Source organism: Anabrus simplex, chromosome 1, assembly GCF_040414725.1.
Source record: "Anabrus simplex isolate iqAnaSimp1 chromosome 1, ASM4041472v1, whole genome shotgun sequence".
NCBI classification, from domain to species: Eukaryota; Metazoa; Arthropoda; class Insecta; order Orthoptera; family Tettigoniidae; genus Anabrus; species Anabrus simplex.
Window position 1 is genome coordinate 884,915,823 of NC_090265.1, and position 24,154 is coordinate 884,939,976.

At 39.2% G+C, this 24,154-nt stretch overlaps 1 protein-coding gene across 3 annotated transcripts in view; it reads right to left on the minus strand.

The window, feature by feature from the left end:
• The window catches only part of Nha1 (Na[+]/H[+] hydrogen antiporter 1), a 450,871-nt gene that overhangs the window by 91,027 nt on the left and 335,690 nt on the right, over nt 1–24,154 (minus strand). For all 3 annotated transcript variants that reach the window (XM_067148046.2, XM_067148052.2, XM_067148058.2), the window contains one exon: nt 15,148–15,253. In XM_067148046.2, coding sequence (XP_067004147.2) covers nt 15,148–15,253 — 106 coding nt within the window. The remainder of the gene's footprint in view (nt 1–15,147; nt 15,254–24,154) is intronic.

The window sequence follows — 24,154 nt, forward strand, 5'->3', positions numbered from 1 at the left end:
TTGTTTGTTTTAGAGAGGCTGCCAAATCACTTTCTTCCTCACTCTCTGTAGTATTTACCCTTTCTTCGTGTAGAGTGCAGTAGCCGATTTGGCAACTCTGGCTGCAGTAGAGGTAGTAAATCCTATAAGTCGCTAATAGACACCGAGCTGCCGCTGGAAAGTAGTGGTGTGACGCGAGGTCGTTATGTTTTGTCTCCAACTATACCGGCCGAGGATGAGTTGTTAAGGTACTCGTCCAAGTTGCAACAGAACTTGCATGCCACCTTTGTGTTGCGCAAGGAAAATGGCACTCACTGTTTACACACAGCATGCAAGTTAGTCTTTTTTCTTGTTGCGCGACACGAAAACTTGCGCGCCCAAAGAAATGTTGCATCGAGTGTTTACACCACGCTACTTGAGCGGCGCAAATTTTCTCGCATGCAACTTTCCTAGTCAGCTGTTCTAGCGGATGTGAATGTTGATAGTAGCAAACATGTCTTCTGGCGAGGTGTTACCGGCGGCTTGGTCATCGCTGATTTTATTACGGCGACGAAGAGAAAGACGAGAAAGAGCGAAACGAATATATTGGGTGACGGAATGGATTTTAGGTCGTGAACATTGTGGAGTTGTTGATAACTTGCTACAGGAATTATACATGGAAGACCAAGTCTTCTACAAGAATTTCCTGCGAATATCAGCGACTGATCTTGAATAACTTCTGAGAAGAGTAGTGCCGTTGATACGAAAGAAAGACACTCTAATCAACAGGTAAGCCGACTTTTTAAAAAAATATCGATTTTATACAGTACCGGTACACATAAGGAATTCCTTTTAGCTTATTGTAATTTCCTACATTTTGTTTTGTTACAGGTGACAGCTATCAATCATTGATACCGACATGCACTATTTCACGAGTAATACCTGAAGTTTGTGATGCTATTTATAGCGTAATGAAAGCTCTCTGGCGTTTTTGTTTATTTCTATAGTCCGTTGCCTAAACCTTGCATAAACATTCTTGTGTTTCAGTTAAATGTATCAGCTTTCTAGCCATCTGCCTTGTCCATTTCGTGTTCTGAGACATTGTAACCTGTAAACGAACGTAAATTATGCAATTACTGTATTACTAAGATGGGTATCTATTTTGAGGCATGTTGTATTTCATTTACAATAAAGAATATATACTTACTTTAATTTATTCTCGAGTGTGAACCTCTCAAACATCAGTATGTCTCAGCAGACGACCACGTGAGAAAGTTGCTCCACAAAAGTGATCTAAACTTTTCACGCCACTTTCAAATGGCGCAACTTCCTGTCTTCCGCTGTGTACATGATGCCACTTTTGACATTGCACGCAACTTTAAAGTTGCGCAGAATTCGAGTGGCGCGTGCAACTTTTCGAATTGCATGACTGTTTACACGAAGCCACTCAACTTTTCATGCTCAAATCGAAGTTGCATGCCATTTTAGTTGCACTGTGGACGAGTAGCTTTAGAGATACTGAGAATAAAGAATGTAACTTATTTCTATAACTAATAATCCAAGCTTTATAATTAGATTAGGTCTATAATACTGAATGTTTTATCTTACTTATTACTATTTTAAAACTACATGCATTAGCGCTGGTTATCCCTTACACAAGTTTTGTAAAAAGATAGCAATGTACTTAAATCATAGTGTGTGAAAAACATATCGATGGTGCGTGAGCAGTAAGCTCGTATCCCACAATACTCTTCCTATCCATTACTTTCCTTAAGACTGGTCACGCCTCCCAGCCACAAGGTTCATTGCGATCATTTGCCTATACTAGAAAGTAAAGGAAAATGAACCTTATTGTACCGTGCTGTAGGAATGTATATGCTCAAGTATTTACGCACTCCTACAGTCAGTATTCGGGACATAGTAGGTTCGAACCCCACTGTCGGCAGCCCTGAAAATGGTTTTCCGTGGTTTCCCAATTTCACACCAGGCAAATGCTGGGGCTGTACCTTAATTAAGGCCACGGTCGCTTCCTTCCCACTCCTAGCCCTTTCCTGTCCCATCGTCGCCATAAGACCTATCTGTGTCGGTGCGACGTAAAGCAAAAAAAAAAAAAAAAAAGCACTCCTACAGTAGAATGCATTTATGGTTCATTCTCCTTTATACTTTCGGACAGGAAAACGAACACAATGGACGTCGTTCTGATGGACTGCATATCCATGTGTGGCTGGAAGGCGTGACCGGTCTTAAGGAGGATAATAGTCGGAAGAACATTGTGGGATACGAGGTATTGTTCACGAACCGTCGATATACGTACAAAATCCTATTCAACAGCTGTAAATATTTAGCTTCAGAATTGCAACTTTACATTTCAACACAAAAGAGGCGGTTCTTTCGAGCTGTAAACCAAAAGAGAAGTTAAACTTTAATATAAACATTTCTGCAGGCATATCTTATGAGAGATTCAGACGTAACGTTTCCAGCCTAATGACATGCATCATTTATGAAACTATTAACAAAATAGCATAATTTGGGACAAAACCTTGGATTTATAATTTTTAGTGTCTTAATCAGTCTCGTTCAGTCTATTTACTCATCCAAACCTCCGAAACACTTTGAACACACGGCACTGGAACATTCCAAACACAAAAAGGTGCTCGAGATCTGGCACTCTCACGAGATACTTTCCTGTCCTTCGTAGATCACCTTTTTATCTTTGATTTAGTAGCAGAAACTTCCTTGTGAGATTGGGATGTTCGTGGAGTCTCACAAGGGATTCATTCCTAGAATACCTCATATCGAGATTTTGATAACGTTCACTGTTCTTGCAATCACTGTCACTTAAGCTGATATCATCGATATAACTGTCCATCGATTCATCTAGAGCAGTGGTTCTCAAACTGTGTGACGCGTACCCCTAGGGATACACCTGAGACCTTTAGTGGGGGCACGCGAGCAGCATTCAGGGAAAAGTGAAGAAAAATGTAACTATGAAAATAAATAAAAATAAAGTTAAATATGTGTATATGGAGCCACTCTTCGCTTGGAAGTTTTACGACACATCAGTAAAAAGCGGTGTCACGCCATGAAGGCACACCCAGTCCAATATATATTTTAAATGGTTCCCAATGCCTGAATTTTAGACTTAAGATCGCCATTTTTCATTCTTATTTATTAATTTGATATTGAGGCTAAAATTTAGCGTGTTGTGAAACTCATACAAACAGGTTATTGGGGAGGCCAGAGTCTTGGAGTTTATCGAGATTTGCCGCACATATGCGCAATAACTTAGGAGGAGGTAGAAGCCGGGGAAGAGAGGTTTGACAGGGTATCCTGCGTTACCTCATTAACATTCGTATTATACTTGATACAGGAACAAACGCCTACATTTCTTGTGATGTGTTATAAAAATGTATTTAATTTCACAGTCACGTCTTATTTACGATTTGTATTTTTTTTTTTTGCTATTTGTTTTACGTTGCACCGACACAGATAGGTCTTATGGCGATGATGGGATATGAAAGGCCCAGGAATGGAAAGGAAACGGCCGTGGCCTTAATTAAGGGACAGCCCCAGCATTTGCCTGGTGTAAAAATGGGAAACCACGGAAAACCATCTTCAGGGCTGCCGATAGTGGAGTTCGAACTCACTATCTCCCGGATGCAAGCTCATAGCTGCGCGCTCCTAACCGCACGGCCAACTTGCCCGGTCGATTTGTATTTAACATAATGGTTTATAATCAATTAAAATGCCTTAATAATTATCCAGGAACAGTACTCATATTTTAAACCTATCATTTAGGGATTTTTCGTGGGGCGTACATTGAATTTTAGCCATGAATGAAGGGTACAGTCTCATAATAGTTTGAGAACCTCTGATCTAGAGTGTCTATAATCTCTTCCTCATTCGTTTTTCTGCATTCTAGTGGAAAATATTCATAGTAAATGAAATGGCAATTGGCTTTTAGTGCCGGAAGTGTCCGAGGACAAGTTAGGTTCGCCAAATGCAGGTCTCTTTTGATTTGACGCCCGCTGGCAACCTGCGCGTCGTGATGAGGATGAAATGGTGAAGAAGACGACACATACACCCAGCCCACGTGCCAGCGGAATTGACCAAATTATGGTTAAAATATTCGTCCGCCTCTGTGGTGTAGTGGTTAGTGTGATTAGCTGCCACCCCAGAGGCCCGGGTTCGATTCCCGACTCTGCCACGAAATTTGAAAAATGGTACGAGGGCTGGAACGGGGTCCACTCAGCCTCAGGAGGTCAGCTCAGTAGAGGTGGGTTCGATTCCTACCTCAGCCATCCTGGAAGTGGTTTTCCGTGGTTTCACACTTCTCCTTCAGGCAAATACCGGGATGGTACCTAACTTAAGGCCACGGCCTCTTCCTTGTCTATCCCTTTCAATTCCCCCCCCCCCCCCGCAGGCCCCTGTTCAACATAGCAGGTGAGGCCGCCTGGGAGATGTACTGGTCATCCTCACCAGTTGTATCCCTGACCCAGGACACTGACCTTGCTGCGGTAGAGTGTGATCCCTCGCTGAGTCCGAGGGAAAAAAGCGATCCTGTAGGGTAAACAGATAATAATAATAATAATAATAATAATAATAATAATAATAATAATAATAATAATAATAATAATAATAATAATTTCGTGTGGCTATTTCTAGCCAAGTGCAGCCCTTGTAAGGCAGACCCTCCGATGAGGGTGGGCGGCATCTGCCATGTGTAGGCAACTGCGTGTTATTGTGTTGGAGAATAGTGTTATGTGTGGTGTGTGAGTTGCAGGGATGTTGGGGACAGCACAAACACCGAGGCCCCGGGCCATTGGAATTAACCAATGAAGGTTAAAATCCCCGACCCGGCCGGGAATCGAACCCCGGACCCTCTGAACCGAAGGCCAGTACTCTGACCATTCAGCCAACGAGTCGGACGGGTAAACAGATAAAGAAGAAGAAGAATGGTTAAAATTCCCGACCCTGCCGTAAATCGAATCTAGGACCCCTGTGACCAATGGCCAGCCGGCTAACCATTTAGGGATGTTAAGACAAAAGTACGTCCACTAATTGTACAGCTGAGTCCTTGGGATCCGATCGCTTTCATACAAGCAAAATTAACACAGATACACCTGCAAACACTGAGTGCTGATATTTAAATGAGAGCTAGGAGAGTACAGGGATGTGCAGGTTAGTGCTACGACACACCTTCCGGCACTGGAAAAAAGACATTTCCCTCAATTCCGCTGGACCCAGGTGTACCAGTTACGGGTTTTCAATTGGTTGTCTAAGGTCTCGGCAAGCTTCTTTCCCACTCCTACCCCTTCCCTATCCCATCGTCGCCACAATACCTTTCTATCTCGGAGCAACGTAAAGCCAATTTTAAAGAGAAAAAAAGGGTTGTCCCGCCCACTTCAATAATGATTTATGATGCTGATGATGATGGTGGTCATAGATATATGTGTGAGAGTAATTCCTTCTCCTCTTGAAACCAACTTTACTCACTAACAATGAAATTCTGACTACCTTGTAAAAGTAACTCAGTTGTCACTAGTCATCACTAATTGTCACTAGTTTCATTACCACCGTAGAGAGTTGGTCACGTCCCTGTTCTGTAAGGAAGTGTGCCATAATGTCTTTGAGCCTCCCGGATGATCTTAATTCCCTAATTCCGAGTGACCTAGGGGTCATACGGTGCGGTACAGTGAATGCTGAGTCTCTGAAGAACTCCTACGCCGCTTGCGCTAAATAAGGACCTCCGTGAGAACGATCTGACAGATAACTTACAAGAAACAAGAGGTATATAGGAATACACGATCATCATCATCATCATCGAGCAAGTTGGCTACACTGGTTGCATGGGCGCCTGCAGGATCTTTTCCAGCGAGGGGCACGTTATCTATTTTCTTGAATATAAAAACCAATATAACGATATCGCAACATTAAATTGTTTACAGAAAATTCCGGTTATAACAGATGCTAGATGACTGTCAGTAAGTTCAGTTTATGAAATAATCTGGTATGATATTAAACAATTGAACATCAACCTTTTTAGAATTCCAGGGGGCGGGGGGCAAGTGCTCCCCCTTGCGCCCCCTTCCGGGCGCCCATGACTGGTTTTGTAGCTACAGTATAAGCTTGCATTTCGAAGATGGCGGCTTCGAAATTCCTCTGTCGGCTGTCCTGAAGATGGTTCTCCATGTCCTCACGGTTCTAAACCAAGCTGTGTCTTATTTAAGGCTACGGCCGCTTCTTTTCCAGTTCTCGTCCTTTTCTGTCCCATTGTCACTGAAAACCTGAATGTGTTAGTGTAGCGTTAGAACTCCTAGCTAAAATTATTACTAGCTTATTATTATTGAAGGGTAATAGAACGCAGTTGCTTAGCTCACTTGCAACGCAGGCGATCCAGGTTTGAATCCCAGTTGATTACGAGGTGGAGTTTGGAATTTCATTGTCTCCAGAAATAGCTTGGAAAAGCTGAAGATTTATTATTATTATTATCATTATTATTATTGTTGTTGAAGGGTAATTGAACGCAGTTGCTTAGCTCACTTGCAACGCAGGCGATCCAGGTTTGAATCCCAGTTGATTACGAGGTGTAGTTTGGAATTTCATTGTCTCAAGAAATAGCTTAGAAAACCTGAAGATTTATTATTATTATTATTATTATTATTATTATTATTATTATTATTATTATTATTATTATTATTATTATTATTATTTGCTAGTTGTTTTACGTCGCACCGACACAGATAGGTCTTACGGCGACGATGGGACAGGAAAGGGCTAGGAGTGGGAAGGAAGCGTCCGTGGCCTTAATTAAGGTACAGCCCCAGCATTTGCCTGGTGTGAAAATGGGAAACCACGGAAAACCATTTTCAGGGCTGCCGACAGTGGGGTTCGAACCTACTATCTCCCGAATACTGGATACTGGCCGCACTTAAGCGACTGCAGCTATCGAGCTCGGTATTATTATTATTATTATTATTATTATTATTATTATTATTATTATTATTATTATTATTATTATTATTTCCGATAAGGCCTGCTAAGGACCACGTGCCAATTTCAATTCAATTCTTCATACATTGTTGTTATTGTTACGTATCATTACGTTACAGTCGAGGCGATCGCACGCACACAAAAGTAGCGGACAAAATGGCGCGTGGCAGCTTCATGCAGCACAAACACCATATGAAGTATCACCGAGATGCAAATCAATCTCAGTTAGAAGGCGGAGACTTATAAAAGACCATTGAAAAGGAGTTTCAAGATGGAACAACTACTGTCTTGAAAAATAATTGAATTCAATTAATTCTTACTACCTTGTGAAAGAAGACCGCTTAAAAAAAGAAGAGGTTGTTACTCAGCGAACAGGAAGAGAACTGTGAAGTAAAAATATAAATATTGGCGAGGTGAAGAATTCAATCATTTATGGCTAAAGACTAAGTCAAGACGTGGAGAAACGTATACATTTAAATTTAAAAACATTGGATAAAATGAATATATGGACCGTTGTAAGATTGAAGAGAAAGGGCGAATTCTAGCACTATAAGTGGCTGAATATAATCAAGAATAGCGGAAATAACTAGAAACTCTAGTCAACGTGAAGAGAAAGATCTATTTAGCGAGAATAAGCCGCATTTAAATTCATATAAGGGCGCAATTTTGAGATATAAGAGAAAACACTAGCATTTATTCATACCTGTTAAAAGGCTTAAAATGAAAGAATTAGCTATTTATTCTGCCCGTATAATATTGTTTTCTTCTTGCATGGACACCTGCAATATGATGACAACTGCCTAAGCTGATGGAGGAAGATTGCACAGGCTACCATGACGAAGACCAATACTGCGATGCCCAGTAACCAGCTGTGACGTGTCCGGAGGTGGAATCTAACTACACAGAGATGGCATAGTATACAAGCAGGAGCCAGCAGCTGGCGCAGATGAGACGAGATAATAGATAAGTTTCCGATGTATATTAAAAATTAATAGTAGTTGTTGAAGTAAATTAAAAGCAGTGTAGTATTACCTATAAACGAATTATATGTGCCAAATTGTGAGTGTCAGTGGTAGATCTTAAGCATTTAACCGCGAGTGTGTGCCAATTTAAGTAACAGATATACTCAAAATGAAATAATACGTGAAGTGGTATATCGATTTTTACGTACGGTACCAACCTACACGGAAAGTTTATTTAGCTATGAATTGGGAGAAAATGCGAAGAGTACACATGAATTGCAGAGTATAATCTAGTTTTTTTGAGTAAACCAAATCGACAGACATGGCCGTAATAACTTTATTATACGAAGAGATGGATCATACTGGGAATACGCGTTTATTAAGAAGAATATATCGTCGAGGGAGTATCGAACCGTAACAAAGACGATATTTAAAGGAAGCGAAATGAGAATATATATATTTAGAAGGATTAATTAGGAGAGGTATATGTGAAGTGTATGATAATGAGAGTAATGAGATGTGATGTTTGTTTCGTCGTAAGGTTAAATGAAGGAAGTTGTTGTTACGGATTCATATGATAGATATTGGTAATGCATGATAGCCTAAATAAAATGAAGGCTATAAGGTTAGGTCATGTTGATGTGAAGATAGAGTTACAGTCCAGTTGATTTAATGTCGATTGGTAATTTAACGTGAAAGATTATGTATAGTTAATGAGTTTCAGATACTTATTGTTGTAGATATAGGGACATTAAGAATTATCGCCCTACAGAGAGTGAATGTCTCCAAAATAAACAGTAGATTGAGGAATTAAATTACGTTGAAGTATTGGCACAGCGGTAGATGAAATGAGATTATTCATCATTAATAGTAGCACATATATAAATGAGTGGCACAATTTCACAGTTAATATCGATAGATTCTTTTATGAAAGGCAATTCGCTGTGTTACAAGAAATTGACGACGGTGGCTGCCCCTCTGTATATGGTAACGGATCAAATGTTATTGAACTACCAGAAAGAATTTTAGCATATGATGATATTGTTATTGAAATTTGTAGCAAAAGGTTCACTTCTGCGAAAGATATAATTTTCTCGAAAGTTATAGTTCTTACTACTACTACCGGTACTACTGCTGCTACTAATTATTATTATTATTATTATTATTATTATTATTATTATTATTATTATTATTATTATTATTATTATTATTATTATTATTATTATTATTATTATATAACCTTTACCCCCGTTTATTGCAGTTGGAAATTGATGGGGGATTTGGTCCAGTTTTACGAGCAGATGCCCTTCCTGACGTCAACCCAACGTGGGGAGATATATTCACTATTGCCTGTTTCTGTAGTGGTTGGTAGTGTGATGTGTTGCATGTAAGTGAAGATAAGTGTATTAAGTCAAACACATACGACCAATCAGATGCAGTTAAAATCCTCGGCCCAACCTGGAATTGAACCCGAAGCCCTCTGAACCGAGGCTAGTGTGTTGACCATTCAGCAAAAGAAACGGACAACAACAACAACAACAACAACAACAACAACAACAACATATTTAATATTTTATTTCGTGGCGGCGTGGGGGTTGGGGGTGATTGGCGTAGTGGTTAGCAACTGGCTTTCCACTCAAACGGTCGAGATCGAATCTTGGTCGATCCTGGGTAGGAATTTTCAACTGAAAGATCACATGCTGTCAGGAAGGGCATCCGGCCTTGGGTGAATGGTCAGCGTTGAGACCTTCGGTTCGCAGGCCGCAGGCTCGATTCCTGATCGCGCCAGAGATTTTAATCGTGTCCAGAAAAATTTCTCTGACGCGGGAACTGGGTGTTTGTGGTTATCCCAAGAAAGTCTTCTCCACATATACACAACACACAAAACTGCCAATCACCACAGAAATGCGCAGTAGTGAATAATTACATATCTCCACATACTGTTGGAGTCAGGAAGGGCATCCGGCCGTAGTAGTGGCCAATCCACATATGCGACACAGTCCGCTCATGTGATCCCTCAAGGGTGGGGGGAAAATGGGGTGTAGTAGTAGTAGTAGTAGTAGTAGTAGTAGTAGTAGTAGTAGTAGTAGGATTAGGAGAAGGAGGAGGAGGAGTTCGTTTTCATTGACCATCTTTACTAATCTTCAAAGAGGTAAACACAATTTTGCTAATTATGACCCTTTTTCATTTATGAATCAGAGCTAATAAATATGTCGTACTTCGCATGAACCATCATGTACGCAAAGTGCCTTTATTTTACGATTAAATAGATATACCGGTACTCAATAATACTTCAACCGAGCGAAGTAGCCACGCGTGTTATCGCGCAACAGCTATTGAGCCAAGCTGTGCAATCAGAGGAGGCATGGGTTCGAAGCCCACTGTTGGCTTTCCTGAAAATGGTTTTTTGTGGTTTTCCATGTTCACTCCCAGGAAAATACCGGAACAGTTCCTATTCCGAGGACACAGTCAATTTCTTCCACGTCCATGTCCATTCACCAGACTGGCGACATTTTAATCGCTGGAAAAGTGATCATCAACAGATCATCAGTACGAAATGTGGTGAAGGAAACTGTTTCTACGATAATACTGTGGCTGATTCCTGAGCAGGGAAAATCAGTTCTAAGAAACTGTAGAAACGGAATTAGGAATTGTAAAGCCGATATAAAACATCAAATGATTAGAAAAATCTGTAGGTATTCGAAAAAGTAATGCAAGCCTGCTCTGAAAATAATTTAAAATTCATTCTGCAAAGTTTTTCAAAAAATTATCTCTGTAAAATGTGTACTAACACTTTTTATGTGTATTATATTTCTACTTTGGGAGGTGAAAGTGATGATTAATCCAAGGTTTAAAAAACGAGGTCATCTCCTTACAGGCAATGAAGGCCGTTGGAGGGGTGGATGGTAAAGGCTTCCACTAACTGTAACGTCGGCACTTGGTGGAGTAGAGTGGTTAGCTCTACGCTCGGCCGCCTTTGCCCCCAGGAATTAACCTGGTACTCATTTTTGGTGTAGGCTGAGTGAAGCTCAGGATCATATGCACTCCGGGAAGTGGAAAACTTGTATTTTAAACTTTTCGACTTCCTGATGGTGAATCGAACCCACGTCCTTACGACACACTTTGACCGCCTCGGCCAGGTAGTTTCTCTTCAATTTCAAGCTTAGGCAAACTTTTATGCGGAGAGGAAACTACTTGAATTTTGTTAAAGAACAAACTTTACCGCTAATATCGTAGATCATCTGTGTTCAATTCTTTGTTGAATTCAGTGCGAACTTAAACTTTATTTTATTTCCAAAGTAACTTTTATAATTTAATTCTAGTTCGGTATTTCCATTAACAGTAATAAGAAGGTACTAAAACACAGTTATTTTCAAATAACAATCTAAACACAAACATTTATATTCTAAAGCCCCAGGCAAATATTCATTCATTCATTCATTCAGTGAAAAATGAAAATCCACAGCCTGTTTCCAGTTTCAATCGGGTCAGGAATGAAATTAATTAAGTCACCATCTAGCGGCGAGGATAGTAAGTGTGCCGGCAGCCAAAGCCTGTCGCACCCCTCTGGGGCAACGATTAATGAGTGACAGATGACAATGATAGTGGAGAGTATTGCTGGAATGGACAACAGGAAAAAATGGAATACCTGGAGAAAAACCTGTCCCACCTCCGCTTTGTACACCACAAATAATAATAATAATAATAATAATAATAATAATAATAATAATAATAATAATAATAATAATAATAATAATAATAATAATAATAATAATACTGCTGTTTGTTTTTACGTCCCACTAACTACTTTTATGGTTTTCGGAGACGCCGAGGTGCCGGAATTTAGTCCCGCAGGAGTTCTTTTACGTGCCAGTAAATCTACCGAAATGAGGCTGTCGTATTTGAGCACCTTCAAATACCACCGGACTGAGCAAGGATCGAACCTGCCAAGTTGGGGTCAGAAGGCACCGCCTCAACCGTCTAAGCCACTCAGCCCGGCTACAATCCTCACATGGAGTGACCGGGATTTGAACCACGGAACCCAGCGGTAGATGCCGGAGCGCTGCTACCTGAGCAATGGACAATTTTCATTAATTCAATAAACATATTAAATAAATTATAATTCAGAAAAGAATATTTACAGAGGTTCAGTATTTGAAATAACAGAAAGATAAAGAAAATATGTAGGGTTGCTGAAATTGAACAAACTCGCGAAGGTGTAAACGTCTGAATCAAAATTACACAGTTAGTATTGTACCAGGAAAGCCTAGGTCCTGGTCCATAGTTATCAAAAGAAATGTTGTTCCAGCATATAAGATCCGTCCGACGTATGAACATCTAAGTAAAAGAATGTTCCAGTATGTACCAGACTCCACGAGTGCGCTAGGCGGAGTCAAGTGACGTCACCTATCGTTCAAAGCTCACCTCCCCTAGAGATATTTCTCGAAAATATCTTTCTTTTCGCAAGTTTTCAACGCCTGTACCAATTTTAATGGAACAAACGCTAAATTGTAGCGGACGTCGTAAAAATTAATCCCTGTGAATTTCAAATTAATCCATCCTATGGTTGCTGAGTTATAATGATTTAAAATCTAACAGAAATTACGCACTCACGGTCACATGGCCAAGAGAAACTACCCCTCCCAGCGCCAGCTATATATGCCACTGGGTCAAGGTTAACAGGTGGTGGTGTTGAGTTGAGTTCAGTTCATTGCAAGCAGTCCAGTCTAGCAGTGTAGTATGTGTATGAGTAAGGGAGAGGGGAGACTGGTCCTCGCATAGTATGTTCGTGCAGTCTCGAAGACAGTACTTTCCGTCGTGTTTCGCGGAGACGAAATTACGGGATAGTAAATCGCCATCGTACTTGAAAAAGGACGTCGCACCGTAAGTAGTCTATGGTGCCGCGACTACGATATAATCTACAGACATTTCGAAGTATAACACGTACGAAATCAGTGAAGTTCGAAGTTATATATTGGACATTCACAAACTAGAACATGACGTGTGGACTTAATTAATTTCACACAATATTAAATTACCAACAGAAACTGTCGTGTACAGTAACTCTAACTACTCTAGAACTTATTTTCTAACATAGCTCATCCTTGGACTGTGTCTCTTTTTTTATGTGCCATATTAGGACATGACGTGTTACAGTGATAAACTTAGTGAAAGTTAAGAACCTTTTCTAAAATAATATAGTTCTATCAACATTAGAGAATCAGTGTTATCTGTCAGGATAACGATTCAAAGACTGTGGTCAGAGACGGTAATGAGAAATATTACGTATTTGCACTGTGTTGGACGTTCTCAGTGACGATTTAAAATAGTGTTTTTTTGGCAACAAGGACTGTGATCATTCAATTGACGTCCTAAAATTAACATACGAATTGGACTGTGTTTAACAGTGAACGATAGCATCTGTCAATACTACTTGCATGTTCCGTGTGTTAAAATCATGTCCACGAGCAGCAGAAATCTTGAGAAAATTCTACAAGATCCAGCTACCTTCAACATCATTTCATCTATGACGTCAATGTGGTTTCTTCGTGGAACTTCAAGTTCGAGTCATCATCCGCACCCGCGGAATGTTCCAGATTCTCATCAGTATTTGTAAGCCAAATTTTCTTTAATAAGTGAGTAGTCACAAACTGACTGACTTTTTTTTTTTCTTACCAATCTTGAACAGTGGTTTACCCAGTGCTGCGTGTGACGATACTTCGTAGTTCTCCATCATTACTCAAAATTCATCTTTTAATGATAAATCTATTTTCAAAATCTATTTCACAGAAGAAAGACTTTAGGAGTTTCAAGTGTTCTATGTTTCAAGGCTAACAAACTGAGAAACTCTCAACAGAAGTTCAAATTCTTATTTTCAATTATAAATGTGTTCATGTCATGTCATAATACTTAGAAAGACTTTAGGTGAAAAACTGACACTTTGTGTTTTCGCAAAAGACTATAGGATCTGTGAGATTTATTTATTTTCACAAATTGCACTCAAGAAGATTTACGTTAACCCTTTTGATTTCGACATATTATTTGAATCCTATATCAACATTGCAGGGTGGTGAATTACTTAACATTATTAATAAATTGTTTGAAAATGGTATAACCATCTATTATTCGCCCTGCGAGTCTCTCCTGCTCTGTACCGGCTCCAAAAATCAACTTCCACTACCTGAGATCCTTCTCATGCCTTACGCCCCAAACTTTTACTGGTACAGTATATACAATTAGTCCTAGCTCATAATACTTACTCCGGTGTGTATGTTTAGTCCTCAGCCCGAAAGCTGGTTGGATCCTCAACAGCTCCGCCATCAGTTGTCATAAATGGCTTAGGCATCACTGAAGAGGCGTACTAGGGAAATGAGGAGTGAGGTAGTTTCCCGTTGCTTTCGTCACCGAGCCAGCCGTTGCTATTACATATCAGTCTGCCTAGCCCACTGAAATGCAAGCACCAACTGACCCAATGAGCAACATTTTCACACCATTCATAGCAGGGACTGGCTGCATAAGGAATGGCATTACTAGCATCACTCATACCTCAGTCACTTTCATCTTGTCAAAGCCAAGAATAAAGCTGAGACGGATCAATGAAAGTAACAATATTGCTCTAGCCCATATCAGAAGACATAGTGCACTGTAAACACTACGTCCTGCCAGCAAAGGCATTTACTCCGGTCAAATGTGCCATTTTCTTATCCTGATCCGAGTTTCGAAGTTTAGTAATAATAATGTTATTGGCTTTACGTCCCACTAACTACCTTTACGCTTTTCTGAGACGCCGAAGTGCCGTATAGAACAATTTTACAATATTGATACGAGATTCTGTGGAGGAGAAATTTTGAAAACTCATCTGTTGCTGGTGGTTTAAACACCGGTATTTTACAACATCCCATTTTACGAACGAGACCATTGTTGTGGCAGCATTTTACTTCTTACAATAATTTTTTCCTTATTTTAGCGAAGAGTTTAAGGTCTTGATAGGTTTTCTCAGTCGATTCAGACCTCCCTATACACAATATTTACAGTAGTGGAAAATATCCATATATTATTGATATGAACATGTCGCATCCGAAAGCACTGTCAACATTAAGCAGAGTTTAAACATATGGTTGCAGTAGAGTAGAAACTGTTCAGATAAGGAGGAAATAAACATTCTCCTACAGCGGAACGAGGGATCTCTGTCAAAGTAATAGAGGCGAATAATTTCTAATTAGAGAGTACTTACTTATCTACTTCAGATTTTGGAACATATTTCGGCTTCTCTGATACCGACTCGGTCATGGAGTACTTTTTCATCGGAACAGCATCGCCGAAGGCTGGCTTGCCGTTTTCTGTAATGAGAGACAAAATGTACATAAGAAAGGAGGAGAACACTGTAGTTTGAATACCACAAACCTCTTCAGGGACAAATTATATTTTCCTCTTTATTTTGTTGAGGAATATTTGAATGGTAGGAAAAAAATCAACAGTTTGTCATAATTTTTTTTAAACATAGATGTTACACACCCAATTTTCCAACTTATCCAGTTTGTGTGGTTGTAAACCAATTCAAAGTGGAATTATTACCCTAAAAATGTAATGGCCACATATGTGCCAATCTCCTTGAAGAGTTTAATGCGAAAGACCGGCGTCGGTAGTTTTAGTTCCGCACGAAAGAACGAATTTATTTTCAGAGTAATATTCGAACACTCCCGTCTGTTAACCTCACGAGTCCCAGAACATTTCTCTTTGATCAAATCTCACTAAGGTGAGTACAGAAATTCTGTGACAGTGTTTTGGTGGGAGGGAGTAAACTGAGAAGCATACCACATCAAAGAATAGTAGTTTTCAAAAAATTGGAACGCCAACACGTGCTCTTTCCTCTTCATTTTATTGTATTTTATTTTGTCGAGATAATTAATTATTAACAGTGTTCTTTTGGAAGCACACCAGGCCTCAGGAGGTTAAAGTATATGGCAGTAAGTTAATGAATGGATGTAACATACCGTGCATACAATTTTTAATCATCTTCCCCATTTTAATTCTTCAATATGTGTTTAACGTTTCACCGAGACTGCTTTTTGGTGACGATGGTACAGGAAAATGCTAAGGCAGGGAAGGTGATGGTAGTGGTCTTAACTAAGGTACAGTCACAGATATAGCCCGGTGTGAAAATGGGAAACCTCGGAAAGCCATCTTCAGGGCTCCTCATGGCGAGGTCGTACCTCCCATTAACCGAATACAAAGTAGTAGTTACATGATCCGCCATGTAGCCTACACACCATGTCTTCTTCTTCTACTATTTCATTATTTAATTTTATTATTATTAGGGGACGATATATAGTGTGATAGGAAACAAGTTAGTCTCCTACATCCATAGAGACACTGTAATACTACAGATTCCTTCTATGGGAAGAATATATGACTCATCCCTGGGAAAAACCAGATAAGTTATTTTTTCGGCTTTTTTAATTTTTGCAGTAATCTACTAATGCCAGTGATCTCTATCCTTTAACACTAACTTGATAATAATGAACAAATAGCCAAATTTTACTTACAGATTATTCAAGGATAGAAAACAATCCTCGGTAAGAACCAGATAATTTGAGTTGTCTTGTTAATATTCAACCAGGTCAGTTTGTATTACACGTAATTCATTTTCTGGTATTATTCTGGACGTTGACGTCATTATCTTTTAAACGCAGTGAATTGTCACAGCTGCCTGTGTTGAAGACAACTGTTACATCTTACTAGCTAACAATACAAAAATGTCACTTAGACGCTTTGATTTTTACTGGTCCATATAAAAAAATAATGCCTGGCCAATATAGAACTTTCATTCACGATTCAAAGCAGATACTTCAATCATTATTTGAATTAAACAAAATCCAACCAAAACCATTATTTAAAAAGCTCTGTCATATAACGCAGAATTGTTTGACAACACTTGGTGAATCGGTGATTTCCTATTGTTTAAAAACAAAAAACTTTCTCCTTAATATTTATGACTTATTTTCTGGGATGAGTGATATTAGCTTTTTGCTGTTATGACAAAAATATGAATCGATGGACTTGTTGGTCATGTGCTTTTTTTCTTCGTCCACGTCATTAAAACACAACGATTTATTCAATCCTTCTCAGGTAAGGTTTGTTTCATGAGATATAAAAACATATCCAGCATATCTTATAGCTCCTAGCTCCTTTTTACAAATTGGAATTCGCGGATTTGTGATAACTAGATGCATGCAGTATTTTTGTACCCGTCCCTTGGCACAGGCCAGAGCAAAGTGTAGCTTACACCGAAGTCCCAGGCTCATCCATGGCTGTGACAATATGAAAGATGCTGGAGTATGGGTGGTGCTGAGTAATGACATTTTGGAGCACAACTAGTGTCTGAGTGTTATGAAAGGTGTTGCTCATAGGATCAGTCGTGCTGTAGTAGCACCATCTGGTCCAGTGAGGGAAGCAATGGCAAACTAGCTCACTCCTCATCTTGCCTAGTACGTCTCATTTGGGTTCTGCCATTGGATTTTCCAGTTTCTCTTTAACTGCATAGCCTTTGGTGGTGCTATTTGAGGATCCAACCACCCTCTGGGCTGATGACCTAACAAACAGAAGACTCATCCAACAGTGATAAATTCAAAGGTTGAGTAAATCCTCCAGAGGTGGCTAATGCTGCAATGGCTTATCCGGACAGCACACTGACTTCAACTTGATAGGCACTTTGTGACATCTATGGTGACGTTATAGTCTACTAGAGATATGTGAAATGCTACATGGAAGAAGTGAGACTCAAGTAGGCAGCGTAAAAGTTCAACTGTTACCCTAGTATTAACTTAATTACATCTAATCTCCCAGTTGGGTTTAATAGAGCATTTCGATAAGTGAACATTAGAGTGCGCTCTGCGGTAAATGGTCCCTAGGTTGTCCACTACAAACCTCTAGTATTATAAGCTTTTGGGCTTTTGCCATGTCGAGAAAACAAGGCGAAATTCTTTACTTTTTACAGAGAACTTTGCTCCACATCTTCAGAAGAAAATCTCGACTGTTCCCGAGGAAGTCGCTACAATTAGAGGTGCCTCTCCTGGAATGTGGACATTTCCAAAAAGTAAGTGGTGAACAAAGTTTCTACAGTCCCCAGGTTGACAAAGCGTTGTGAAGATTCTCAAGTCCCCGTATTCATCCTAACTTATAATATCCAATACCACACACGTAAATGCTTCAAAATTCTCAAACATGTAAGAAAATGACTCAAGAAGTATAAAATAGCCTAATAAATTCCGTAAAGTAACAAAATAATGACGTATAACTTTAGAAAATGATCTAAAAATACAAAATGGCAAAAGATGACAAAAATGACCTAATAAATTAGCATTTCTGAAATGTGAGAACTGTCATCAAGATTTCTGCACAAGTAAGCAATGTCTGTTGTGAGGCAATTAAAGGATCACATGTCATCAAAATCCTAGCTCTGATGATAACCTATAATTCACACTTACATAACTTTGGTATAATTAGTTAAGAACATAGGAGAAAAATACTTAATATAAAATTCTTACATACGATTATTAACAGTGAAATTGTTTATACATACATATTTTATATCCCAGATTAACTTCAAGCTGCTCTGGATTTCAGTGACCCCCTTCATAAATTTGTACTTTTCTTTTCAGAGTTATTATGCGAGCAGTGATGTTTCAAATGTACACTGTAATATAATCCTTCTACATAAGATATAACACACCCCCTATACCATTTACTTACATTTTTGATTTTTGAATAGAAAGTCATGAATTGTGTAGTGTCGCGCTGAGTGGCTCAGACGGTTGAGATGCTAGCCTTCTGACCCCAACTTGGCAGGTTCGATTATTATTAATTGTATAGTAAAATGTTCTACCTTTATATATTTGCAGTGCTGTGCATTTACGGTTAACGCTTAAATGCGTACTTTATTATTTCTTTTAAATATGATGCTTTTTCATTCCAAAAGTAATATATTGTTACCAGAAAAATATTTAAAAAGTTTATTTGTCAAAATTAATATATTTTTATTTATTTGTATGAGTCTAAATGTTAAAGAGTTTTATTGTTTTCTGTACCGTATACGCAAAGCTGTACGATTATTGTAGCTACTACCACTCTTCAATCCGACGGATGTCCTGGCTCACGAATTCTCTGAGGTAAACATTTTACTTGTTTTTCATGAACTGTTTTAAATTTACACTTCACTTCCAGCTGATTAACAAGAAAAGTCATAAAATAAAATATCGTTCATTTTTAATACACTAGTGACCCCTGTTAAATCATAAAGCAGATATAACAAGCAAGTATATCGTTGTTGCCGGGACAAAACCACCTATGTGATGATATTTTTGGAGATATACAGACCCGCAGCACATACATTATGAAGAGCGAGAATTCCTTGACAATATTCACACAGTATTGCACCTTAGATGACAGAACCTTACCGGCCAAAGTTCTAAGCTAAAGTATTTCACATAGGAGGTTTTGTCCCGACAGCGACGATATTCTCCTTTGCACATTTGCAGTGTTGTACATTTAAGGGTTAACTCTCGACATTCTATTATGTTTGAAATCTCATTGTCAAAGACAGCTTCTCACAACCGCTCGCCACTCTGTAGCACCTCTGATAGGCCTATGTTGAAATATGCTCTGAGGAAAAAGATAAAGAAAACCGTTATGGATCTCAGTGACCCCCTTCAGAAATTTGTACTTTCCTTTTCAGTGCTATTATGCGAACAGTAACATTTCAAATGCACACTGTAATATAACCCTTCTACATAAGAATAACTAACTTTCATTGCTTCCCTCACTGGACCAGAAGGTGCTACTACAGCACGACTGATCCTATGAGCAACACCTTTCATAACACTCAGACACTAGTTGTGCTCCAAAATGTCATTACTCAGCACCACCCATACTCCAGCAGCTTCCATATTGTCACAGCCATGGATGAGACTGGGACTTCGGTGAAAGCTACACTTTACTCTGACCTGTGCCAAAATACGGATACAAAAATACTGCATGCATCTAGTTATCACAAATCCGCGAATTCCAATTTGTAAAAAGGAGCTAGGAGCTATAAGATATGCTGAATATGTTTTTATATCTCATGAAACAAACCTTACCTGAGAAGGATTGAATAAATCGTTGTGTTTTAATGACGTGGACGAAGAAAAAAAGCACATGACCAACAAGTCCATCGATTCATATTTTTGTCGTAACAGCAAAAAGCTAATATCACTCATCCCAGGGAATAAGTCAGAAATATTAAGGAGAAAGTTTTTTTGTTTTTAAACAATAGGAAATCACCGATTCACCAAGTGTTGTCAAACAATTCTGCGTTATATGACAGAGCTTTTTAAATAATGGTTTTGGTTGAATTTTGTTTAATTCAAATAATGATTGAAGTATCTGCTTTGAATCGTGAATGAAAGTTCTATATTGGCCAGGCATTATTTTTTTATATGGACCAGTAAAAATCAAAGCGTCTAAGTGACATTTTTGTATTGTTAGCTAGTAAGATGTAACAGTTGTCTTCAACACAGGCAGCTGTGTCAATTCACTGCGTTTAAAAGATAATGACGTCCACGTCCAGAATAATACCAGAAAATGAATTACGTGTGATACAAACTGACCTGGTTGAATATTAACAAGATAACTCAAATTATCTCGTTCTTACCGGGGATTGTTTTCTATCCTTGAATAATCTGTAAGTAAAATTAGGCTATTTGTTCATTATTATCAAGTTAGTGTTAAAGGATAGAGATCATTGGCATTAGTAGATTACTGCAAAAATTAAAAAAAACGAAAAAATAACTTATCTGGTTTCTCTAAATGAAATTAGTGGGATGGCGGAACTATTCTGCTCGTCAGCTAGTGACATTCGTAGACATCTGATGGACACCTCATTGACAGAGAGTTCCTTGTATCCTGCTCTGCGTACTTGGTAATGAATTGTCGTATGGCTTTTAGTGCCGGGATATCCCAGGACGGGTTCGGCTCGCCAGGTGCAGGTCTTTCTATTTGACTCCCGTAGGTGCGCGTCGTTATGAGGATGAAATGATGATGAAGACAACACATACATCCAGCCCTCGAGCCACTGGAATTAACCAATTAAGGTTAACATCCCCGACCCGGCCGGGAATCGAACCGGGGACCTTCTGAACCGAAGGCCAGTACGCTGACCATTCAGCCAAGGAGTCGGACTGCGTACTTGGTAACTGAGCGTTATTTTTTCTTCTTGTATGTATCGATCATTTCCAATGTATTAACACTTTTCTGTTTTCATGTTCTTTTCTTCCGTATGTGTTTTGTAAATATGTATGTATTACTTAGTACGGTGGTAGTAGTAGCAATTGCTGTTATTATTATTATTATTATTATTATTATTATTATTATCATCATAATTTGAATTTATTATATCATCTGTCATTGGAGAAGTAATGACTCTGTTGATGATAAATAAACAAATCAAATCAAGTAAACTGAAATCAAATCTTACTTGCAAGGAGTTTATAGTTTGACGTGGTTGTTGATCTCATGATCATAGTCGCGGAACCTCAAGACTTTACGTGAAATCCGACCCATAGATACGTAAATATTCAGTTCAAAAGTTCCGCATGCTGTGACCGGGGTTCGAAGTGTGGCCGTCATGTTAAGAATCCAGACACTCGTCTGTCACGCCCCTCAGAAATTTAAAACTCATGACCATTTTACATCACTGAAATAAATAATTTACCAGACAAAATATATCGCAGCAGGTGGTGAAAGGTGTTGGATGGTTTGCCGATAATTGCAGGGGTCAAACTAATTTCACTAGTTGTACTCCAGTCATGTGCTAAGTGATTTCTGGCCGACCGGTATCATGGATGAAATCACTTTCCTGAACGTAATTCATCACTACTGTGAAGGGCGGCGGTCATAACCATTTGCTGAGAAACACTGCTGATTAGGAAGGGCAGGGTATTATCCATTTGACCTCATTTCTATCTGCTGAATAAATTACTATTCATTGGAAAATTAACTCCGACATTGCGTTGTCCTCAATGAAGTGTACCACTTCACAGCAACGTCTGAAACACAAGAAAACTGATGGTTATTGTTGAAGACTAGAATGACGATAGGATACCTCTCGGATAAATGGTTTAATAGCAGAGGGCACTTTTCTTTATACCTAACCAGACAAACAACGTGACACCTCCACAAGCAATTACTCTCCATTGTCCATGTGGTCATGACATGATCTACAGGGTGTCTGTTTCGGTGAATTCATTCATTCATTCATTCATCACTGGTCTTCATTTAGCGCTGCTACCCAGGTTGCAGATTCAATTTCAGTTGTTTTCCTTGTCTTAAACTATTTCAAAGAATTTGGAAATTTATCGAATTGCTTCCGTGGTAAATTATCCCAATCCCTAATTTCTTTTCCTATAAAATAATATTTCCCACAATTCATATTATGATCTTTCCTACTTTTAAAAACACTACTCAAGCTTGAAATTTGAGTTTCTTAGAATACCTGTGGGTTTCATCGCGGTTTTGATGAACATATGACTAGAGGGCGGATTTTGGCATATTTGCATGTCTTTTTTATACCCCAAGAAATAAAGGCGATTCATACCATTTGAAATCGCACGGCTAAGTTTTATAGTAGATATAATTGAATATAAACTTTATACGAGCATATTCTTGACATATGTGCATATAAATGCATATTTGAAGTTTTTCAATATTTTATTTAAATAAGTACAACAATGCAAATGAATGAATATTTAAACATTACATTCACCGCCGGAATCCTTTACAGTGCATTGTTGTTGACAGTCCACAATATTAGCAACAGCTTGACAATGTGTATAACTTTTCTTTCGATGGCGTTTTGGTATTTGGTTCGTATGATGGAATAATAGAAAAAAATATGTTTTACGATACCTGAATTAGTAGAGAGGAGAGATCACTCCTTGATACATGCCAGGATCCAACCCACCCACTCCAAAAATTATTCTTACTTATATAGAATACATCAGACGGAGACAGCCTGAAACACCATTTTCTTTGTACTTGTCATTAGCTCGACCTAACCAATGCAGACCAATTGTCTTGTCCAGACCAATGTTTTCTAGCTCTAACTTATCTATCATCGTTCCTGTTATTTAGCATCTTTGGATAATAATGCACCGACGTTGGCAAGCCTGTTCCGTGCATTGCGAGGTATCTTGGAACTTCATTCTATAACCTATATTTTCATCTCTTTACTTGTATAAAGACCAGTATCGTATCGTATCGTATCGTATCGTATCGTAATCTTTTTACCGTCCAGGGTTGGTTTTTCCCTCGGACTCAGCGAAGGATACCACCTCTACCACCTCAAGGGCAGTGTCCTGGAGCGTGAGATATTGGGTCGGGGGCTACAACTGGGGAGGATGACCAGTACCTCGCCCAGGCGGCCTCACCTGCTATGCTGAACAGGGGCCTTGTGGGGAGAATGGGAAGACTGTAAGGGATAGACAAGGAAGAGGGAAGGAAGCGGCCGTGGCCTTAAGTTGGGTAGCATCCCAGTATTTGCCCGGAGGAGAAGTGGGAAACCACGGAAAACCACTTCCAGGATGGCTGAGGTGGGAATCGAACCGACCTCTACTCAGTTGACCTCCCGAGGTTGAGTGAATCCCGTTCCAGCCCTCGTACCACATTTCAAATTTCGTGGCAGTGCCGGGAATCGAACCCGGGCCTCCGGGGGGTGGCAGCTAATCACACTAACCACTACACCACAGAGCGGACTAAAGACCAGTAACTACTAGCAATTATACCAAAAGAAAAAGTAGCTACAATTTTTCTAATTCAACAGTGGATATTTGGAGAACCAACCTTATTCATAGAGGAAAAGTATTTTGCAGAGTATGCAATACTGCATATGAGTGCATATATTCCTGTTTTAGTGCATAGATGCATGAGTATTTTGTCCTCCTTAATGCATATGAATCCGCCCTCTATATGTGATATTACAACTGAATAAAGTGCTGGAGAACCGAGAAATATAATTTTAAAATAATGATGTAATATTTATATGTGGCCCTGTGAAGATCATTAACGAACTCAACAAGGGATTATTTAATACAGCGTGATACAGCCGCCCCTTCCAATGTAATTTTATGCAACCCACATAATTTATTCCGTCCTGAAAACATCTGCCCTGCCGGTATGCTCAGACAAAACAACCGAATATCTTGGTA